The sequence below is a fragment of the Trifolium pratense genome, linkage group LG1 (assembly GCF_020283565.1).
Source record: "Trifolium pratense cultivar HEN17-A07 linkage group LG1, ARS_RC_1.1, whole genome shotgun sequence".
NCBI classification, from domain to species: domain Eukaryota; kingdom Viridiplantae; phylum Streptophyta; class Magnoliopsida; order Fabales; family Fabaceae; genus Trifolium; species Trifolium pratense.
The window spans coordinates 11,200,493-11,208,727 of record NC_060059.1 but is presented as its reverse complement, the minus strand read 5'-3'; the positions used below and the strand labels follow the sequence as shown (position 1 = coordinate 11,208,727).

At 33.8% G+C, this 8,235-nt stretch overlaps 1 protein-coding gene across 6 annotated transcripts; it reads left to right on the top strand.

The window, feature by feature from the left end:
- Window positions 1-310: 310 nt before the first annotated feature.
- LOC123917917 (LEC14B protein) lies at window positions 311-5,377 on the top strand. 6 transcript variants are annotated; one of them, XM_045970084.1, is made up of 10 exons: window positions 311-567; window positions 1,288-1,804; window positions 1,887-2,006; window positions 2,155-2,232; window positions 2,444-2,620; window positions 3,024-3,101; window positions 3,317-3,492; window positions 4,281-4,439; window positions 4,556-4,616; window positions 4,915-5,377. In XM_045970084.1, the coding sequence occupies exons 2-10, from the start codon at window positions 1,376-1,378 to the stop codon at window positions 5,113-5,115; spliced, it is 1,479 nt and encodes a 492-aa protein (XP_045826040.1). In that variant the 5' UTR covers window positions 311-567; window positions 1,288-1,375; the 3' UTR covers window positions 5,116-5,377. The 6 variants fall into 6 exon arrangements, with proteins under 6 accessions (XP_045826040.1, XP_045826183.1, XP_045826107.1 ...); XM_045970227.1 differs by lacking the exon at window positions 311-567 and adding an exon at window positions 592-686; XM_045970151.1 differs by lacking the exon at window positions 311-567 and adding an exon at window positions 686-828.
- Window positions 5,378-8,235: the final 2,858 nt, after the last annotated feature.

Here is an 8,235-nt window from a genome sequence, read left to right as displayed (position 1 = left end):
AACCGAAAACAAACTAATTTGATTTTCTTTAGTTTAATTTCACTTTTGACCTAAACCAAACTAAATCGATTAATTTCAATTTAATTTGGTTTAGCTCATCGGTTTGATCTATTTGTATGAACTGCTTACTACCCTATCTCCAAACATACATTTAGGATCCGATTTTGGATTAACTTATTTTTTAGCTTGTGCGAAATAATTTATGTAAATAAATAAATTTTTATGTATTATTATAAAATTTTCAAATAATTTATGAAAAAATATGTTATAAAGACATAATTTTTATTAGCAAAAACTTTATTTATTTACTAGAACTCATAGTTGTGAGTAAATTAAATTTCATTTGTCAATTCCTCTGCGTATAAAAAAATACAAATAAAAAATAATAATATCTTTATCTTGAATGATTCATTTCATTTCATTTGTGTTCCAATTACCCAAATCAGAAAATTCGGTGGAAATGTTTCCCTTTTTGTAACAAACACTTTCACATAATACTTTAGCTCAGAAATCACACCATACTACTAGACCAGACAAAACCCAAAATTCCATCCTAAGTAATAAGAGGTATGCTATGTTTCACTCTTTACTATGTTTGTGTTTATGTCATTTCAGTAGTGTCAATCAAAATTGTACATTTCAGTTGACTTTCACTTTATTCTGATGATTCCTTTCTACTAGTAGTAGTACTGTTTGTTTACTTTATGTTATGTTATTATTGTTGTACCTCTTAATCTGTATTTGTGCATTATTTGGTGTATTATTCATTCTTGAGATTTTTTTAGTTAGTGTTGATGATGTTGTGGTAAGGGTTTTTGGGTCACAAAGGTGGGGTTGTTTGCTTTGGATAATCTTCTTCACTTCAGAATATGATGTTTGTCAAATTCTCTGGCCCCAGGAACATGTTTTTGTATTGTATTTTTCTGTAAATTTGATGTTTTAACATAGAAAACCATACTCATTTTAAGGCCAAAAAAAAAAAAACTTTGTTTTATTGATGCACTAGTATGCAGATGCTATTTTACAAGGAAAAAACTTAACTTGAGTCAATTGAATTCATTAGGATTAGAATACTGATGCGCAAGGTGTGTGAGTGTTGTAAGTTCTAGGGTACTGAGTTCGATTCCTACTGATACAAAAACTTGAATATATTAGCATGCCTAACAAGATTTATCTTCGACTACTAGTTGTTTCAAATTATAAAGGTTTTTGATTATTGATATCAAAAGTTAGATGTTAATAATTACTCATGGTTTCGTCATACCTTTTTTGTTTTTTGTTTTACAGGAGTGACAAGCACGGGGTTTATGGAGATTTTTATAGTAGATAAGATGGTTTGGTATTGCAAAAAATTTCCCTGCTGCTTTGAATAGTTATGTATGCTATATCTGGTGCGATTTACGTTGACCAAATGGGTTATGCTATGAGTAGATTAGAGGTCGAGTCTAGTGAAGGTGAAGATGGAAATGCAAACGTTGAAGATTCTAGTACTGGACAAACCAAAAAGGCATATAAAAATCTAGACAATGAAATTGCTCAAATAACTAAGTTGAAATCAACACCTCATCAACTACTAATACATGATGGATCTGGAAGGAAAGAGTTGCCTGTTTCGCCAGTAAAGATGCTGGCAGGTCGCGAATCTAATCGTTCGGGACGGGGAAGGTTTTCGTCCGCTGATCGGTGTCATATTTTGAGCAGATATTTGCCTGTAAATGGTCCCTGGCTTATTGATCAAATGCCTAGTCGAGCGTACGTGTCTCAGTTTTCAGCTGATGGTTCTCTTTTTGTTGCCGGTTTCCAGGTAAATATTCTCACCATTAATTAACCTTAATTATATGCATGCTATAGCTGTGGTTTTAATTCTAATTAAATTACTTTTTCAGGGAAACCACATAAAGATATACAATGTGGACAAAGGTTGGAAAGTTCAAAAAAACATTCTAACCAAGAGTTTGAGATGGACAATCACTGATACTTCTCTTTCTCCTGATCAACACTACCTCGTACGTTATTGTGTTTTATCTTTAAAATAACAGGAAACAAAAATGTCTACATCTTTTTAATACATTGTTTTTATTCTATAGGGTTGCTATAATATATTCCTGACACTGTCATGGTTTTTCTTATGACATATGCATTCTTCAATTTCAGGTTTATGCTAGCATGTCGCCCATTGTACACATTGCAAATGTTGGATCTTCCGAGACAGATTCACTAGCAAATGTGACGGTATTCAGAACTAATGTTGCTCTTCAATTTTTAACTTCTTCTAATTCGATAAATACTACAGTTGTTTTGAATGCTATGAAATATCTGAGAAATAGATAGCGATACATTGAAATTGGATCTTCCAAGATGTGTGTAACTGGTGGATGTCCTCCTAGTATCTTTTGACGTGTTCTTTTGATATTCATAATTCGCTTCAGTTCTTATTATGCAGGAGATTCACGATGGTTTGGATTTTTCATCAAACGATGATGGAGGATACTCTTTTGGAATTTTCTCTGTGAAATTCTCAACAGATGGGAGGGAATTAGTTGCAGGAACTAGTGGTGATTCTATATATGTATATGATCTTGAAGCAAATAAGGTTTCACTTCGAATTTTAGCGCACACGGTAATGTTACTAGCCATAATATTACATCTATTTTGCTTCAAAAGATTTGGTTGTCTGAATCTATTCATTTATGGTGCAGTCTCTAAACTAAACTGGACGAGTCAAAATTTAGTTAGCTCTATGAGCTATATAGAACTGATTATGCATCACATGAAGGGAGTGATTTTATAGTCCATGTGATGGATTAGATTTGCTTGGCTGCATAATATAATGTGACTACTTTATCTATCGGCAGTGTCTTTATTTTAGTACCTGTGAAATTCGATTTGAAAGTTTCTGCTTGATCATTTCTTTATCATTTTTATGGAGAAAATATTTTCATATTGTTGTTACTTTTTCGGGATCAGAAGTATTAATCCATGTCATAGATGTTCTAACTTTTGGTTTTCATTTTACGTTGCAGGCTGATGTAAATACTGTTTGTTTTGCTGACGAAACTGGTCATCTTATTTACTCTGGAAGTGATGATAGTTTCTGCAAGGTACGTTCTACATTATAAAATGGATTCTTCTGCATCAAAGTTAAATTAAATATTGAACCTTTGAGTAGTTATTAGTTGAGATAAGTGTCAAAGCTCTTTCTTAACTTTGAACATCATCGCTTATTGGAGAAATTTCATGCCATAATTAGAGTTGTTTTCACCTTTCCCTCTTGATTTTAGATAAGGGACACATTCTAATGTACAAATTTATTTAGGTATGGGATCGGCGTTGCTTAAATTCCAATGGCAAGCCGGCAGGGGTTTTGACGGGCCACCTTGAGGGGATTACATTTATTGATACTCGTGGAGATGGACGGTATTTCATTTCAAATGGTAAAGATCAGACCATCAAACTTTGGGACATACGCAAACTCTCGTCCAATGTTAACTGGTATACTTTTTTTTTTCCATTTACTTATCTGTACTTTGAAGTCCATATCTGTTGAATCTTAAGAATATGATATGTTTTGACAAAATGTTCAACAAATAATGGTGCTAGTTTACTTCTGCTAAGGGGAAAGATAAAAGTCGTGCATAATTTAACTCGAAAAAAGGCTGTAAACTGCCAAAATGAAATATGTCATGTCATCCTATCTATAAATTGAGTCGGTGGAATTGAATTGATAAGGAAAATGACTTAATTCTTGATAACTAGTTTCTGGAATAAATCAAACGACTAATATTAGGACGGACTATAAGTCTAGTATGGTTATGCTTGCTAATGCATAAGAACAAAGATATGGGTTCAAGCGAGCACACAATTCTATAAGGTAATTGTGTTGGAATCTGAAGTTATCTTACATCTTAAATGAGTCTATAAGTTAATTATACTTACAAAATTATGATGCAAGATTGTAAGGGTCAGTATACTTATGAACTATCCATGAAGCGTTCTCAGTTCATTACTGCATTTCATAGCAAAAATGAAAAATACAGAATTTTAAAGAAATGTTTTTACAGAATAATGTGTCATGTAAGATTCATGTCAAACTAACTGATCAATGATGATTCTGTGTCTATTTGTGTCAGCTTGTCTGTCTGATGAGGCTTGCATGTGCTACTGATTTCTAGCCTAGCTAATGATGTCTGTTCCTTTATGTGACTATGCTATTTCTAGATAAAACTTTTGGTAATAGTAATACAAAGGCATACTCTAACCGAGTTTTCCCTTAATTCCAGTAATCGTGGATATAGGAGTTTTGAATGGGATTACAGGTGGATGGATTACCCGTCTCAACCAAAAAAAGCGAATCATCCTTGTGATCAGTCAGTAGCTACATATAGAGGCCATTCTGTCTTACGCACTCTTATCCGCTGCTTTTTCTCTCCATCTTTTAGGTGAGCACTAATTCATATTTAAAGTCAATTTGTTACAGATTATAAAAAACAGGATTCTGTATTCAATAATTTAAAGATTAATTTGTAGTCTGATGTTGTTTTCTTCAAACTTACAGCACTGGCCAGAAGTACATCTATACTGGATCACACAATGCCTGTGTTTATGTATATGATTTGGTATGTATTTTAGATACTGTTGCTCTAGCTATATATCTATCTTTTTATCATTAGGATAACTTTATTTAGGTAAACATTAACAAATAGTGTAATCCATAACCAAATTTTATAACATAATATTCACTACATTGAACAAAAATTCATTCAACCCTGATATTTATCTTATTCGGATATCTCTCATTTATGCGTGTAATGTAGTAACACTTTTTAATTGGTAAACATGAATTTTTTAACAGTTGCGTGATAAGTCTAGGGGATATTATCTTGCCTAATAGGAAACTTTGATAATTCATTATAGGTGACAGGAGCACAAGTTGCAACACTGAAGCATCATAAATCACCTGTAAGAGATTGTAGTTGGCATCCCTTCCACACTATGCTTGTTAGTTCTTCTTGGGATGGGGATGTTGTAAAATGGGAATCTGCTGGAAGCTCTGATATGGCAGCCTCTTCGGTTAAGAAGAGGGTAAACAAAAGACATTTTTATGATTACCTATGATGTCAGTTAAGCCACTAGGTCTGGTATAGTGGTGAGGAGTTTGTGTAGTATGCATGAAGTTTTAGGTTCGATCCTCATTGGCTCCCTTGTAAACCTATGATGTCAGTTAAATCAGTTATGAAATGATCTGGTAGATCCATAAGTGTTGATATGAAATTGTATATGGTGTTTGACATAATAAGGTATAATATAAACCACCACAAAGTATTGTACATAAATACTACTAATAAATAACCACTTAAATTCACAGTGGCTTGCTTCATTTGTAGTGTCTGTAATAGATTTGTTATATAGTGTATCTATGCATTGCATCAGTCGTGTCTAAACGAATCTTAATTTCTCTTTCTTAATCTAACGGTCTACGGCTGACTATATATACCATAAAACCAGCTGCAAAAAGGATCCAAATCTTAGTAATGTACTAATGCACTGGTGATTGGTGTGGTCTCGTTATTTGTCTTTGTCTTGGCGGTTTACCTATTATATTCATTATGACGCCTTATATGCATTGCATAAGTCGTGTCAAAATGAATTGCCATTTTTCTCTTAATATAACGATTTACGGTTGACTGTACCATAAAACCAGCTGCAAAGGATCCAAATCTTAGTAGTGTACGAATCATTAGTGATTGGTGAGGTCTCGTTATTTGTCTTTGTCTTGGTGGTTTACCTATTATATTCATTTTTTTTTTGACAGAACCTATTATATTCATTATGATGCCTTATATACTTGAATATGATAGACCTAAGTCATGATAATTGTAGAAGGACATGTTGAATTATCTGCTGCTTAAAAAGCATAAGTGTGCCAAAAAATTTGAGTTAAAAGAAAGAGAATATTCTCACATTAATAGCCGGAGATGGCTGTTTGTCAAAAAAGGACAACACCATTACAAAGGTGATACCTTAACATTAATAGGAGGGGGCTCATTCTATCTCCTGTTCTGTCCATCTAGCTAGTGATGCCAAAATTGGTGACCATTAACTGTTAGTTAAGTCACAAGCAAAATGATTGAACTATCGAGTAAATTGGGTACTCATAGGAACAAAACAGGACATGATGTTGGGGGTGGGGGACTCCATATATGACAGTATTGGTTGGCAAAAAAAATTAGCTAATTAAGACTTTATACTTTATGAAGATGAATTTAACCATAAATTAGCAGATATAGAAGTGCATTGTGCTAAACTTATGTGTGAAACAATGAAAAGCATAAAATCTTATAAGGCAAAAGCTGAGTTTTTTGTTTGTTTTAGTGATGAAAAGCAACAAGCTGAGATGCAAAAGACAGATGAGTAAGAAATGAGAGTTTTCTTTTGCCGCCCTACCATTTTCTTAAACACCATCCACTATTTAAGTAGCAGACAACGTTTTTTCCTCAAATTTCTCATTTTATAACATCCGCTACTTAAGTAGCGTATGAGTAGGGCGCGCGAAAAAATCGTAGGGCGGCAAAAGAAACTCTCGTAAGAAATAGGAGTAGCATTTGATTAGGACGATTTCTCAATCCAACCCCTATAGGAGGGTTGTTTAGTTGCCTTTTCTACTATGCTTTTCCTTGTGGCCACACTCTAAACCAGGAATAATATATTAATGAGTCCAAACTTAAACCATAAAAGGCTTAGATTTACAATACAAAAAGAGATTTCCAAATGAGTGATTTGTCCCCACAAACATTTTCCACTACAAGGAGAAGCACCCCGTGCTTATGGAAAGCTAAAAAAAAGCTGTAGAAAAACGTTAATTGTAGCCACTAGCCACTACAACTCTTCCCACAAAAGGATACAAGATGAAAGATTGCAATCATTTGTTACACAATTCTTAGTTCTTATAAAAATAACCAAACTGAAATGAATGAAACTATCATCATGCAGTATATTGATTTCCACATGTGCTCAAGTTTAGAATGGACGGGGTGCCATGCCACTTTCTCTGCAATAATTAGGACTGGGAATGATCTTCTAGGACACAAGCAACATTTATAATGAGGATAACAAAAGGGAAAAGTAGAGTGTTTGTGTGAGGAATTCAGAGTGCCCCGACGGATTCACCATTCACTCGGTCGACACATAAGTTGGATTGAGATAAGACAATGAAGATGTCGATGCATTTTAAACTAAAATGCTAAATTTGAAATCTCAACTGTCTGATCTCAATCCATCGGTCACTAATGTGCCAATTTCTTGAATGAATGAAATTGATGACTGCGGCAATCTGAATTCTTGTGTGAGAGAGTCCTAGTAGTTAAATGAATGTGATTATGGGGAGAATAAATTAATCAAGGGAGGCAGTGTGGTAGGCGCACGAGCTGCATGTCGAGTGAATGGGCAGCGATGCAGCAACAATATTTGAGTGGTAATCAAGCTGTGGAAGATACTACAACAATACAGTGGAGCAAACCGCATGTTGGGTGGGTGAAATGCAATGTAGATGCCGGTTTCCATAACAATCCAGGAAAGAGAAGCCATGGCTGGTGTGTGAGGCACACTGCAGGTTGGTTTGTGAAAGCATGTACAACTTGTATTATTTGAAGGTGAGGTGCTAGCTATGTTGGAAGCGATAAAAGAAGTAGAGCGGATGGGCCTCAACTACGTCATTTTTGAGAGTGATTCTAAAGTTATTGTTGATGCAATTCATGCTCGTGAAGCCGGACTATCAAAATTTAGTTCTATCATGTTATGTTGTCGTTTCATTCCAACTTCCAAGTGAAGTTTGTAAAACGTCAAACAAATATATGATTGCTCATAATTTTGTTAAGACGGCTATTTTTTAGTTTAGTCCTTGTTTTTGTTTATTTGAGTCATTATTTCATTATATTGAAAACTTATGTTTTACTGAAATGAATTAAGACTGTTGCTGTCAAAAACAAAAAACAAATTGACCATTCATAATAAATAGAAATAGTAGTATATGATTAAACATTCCATATGTACTGTCCTTAGTAAAAAATTCATTGCTGTTCTGAGTCACTATTTAATCTATCTAAAATCAATTCCATTTATCACACAAGATAATGTTTTGCTGTTGTGGTAAGGAAATATAATTTCACAAGTGACATGATGACATTATAGAATTTCAGTTCAGACTTCAGACAGAATTACAATTAAAATGTAGCAACA

Excerpts from the sequence above, each read along its gene's own strand:
- LOC123917917 (XM_045970084.1), top strand. The coding sequence starts at position 1,376 with ATGTATGCTATATCTGGTGCGATTTACGTTGACCAAATGGGTTATGCT. Across the intron at positions 2,621-3,023 it reads TTCGAATTTTAGCGCACACG|GCTGATGTAAATACTGTTTG; the intron begins GTAATGTTACTA and ends TTTACGTTGCAG. Across the intron at positions 4,440-4,555 it reads TTTTTCTCTCCATCTTTTAG|CACTGGCCAGAAGTACATCT; the intron begins GTGAGCACTAAT and ends TCAAACTTACAG.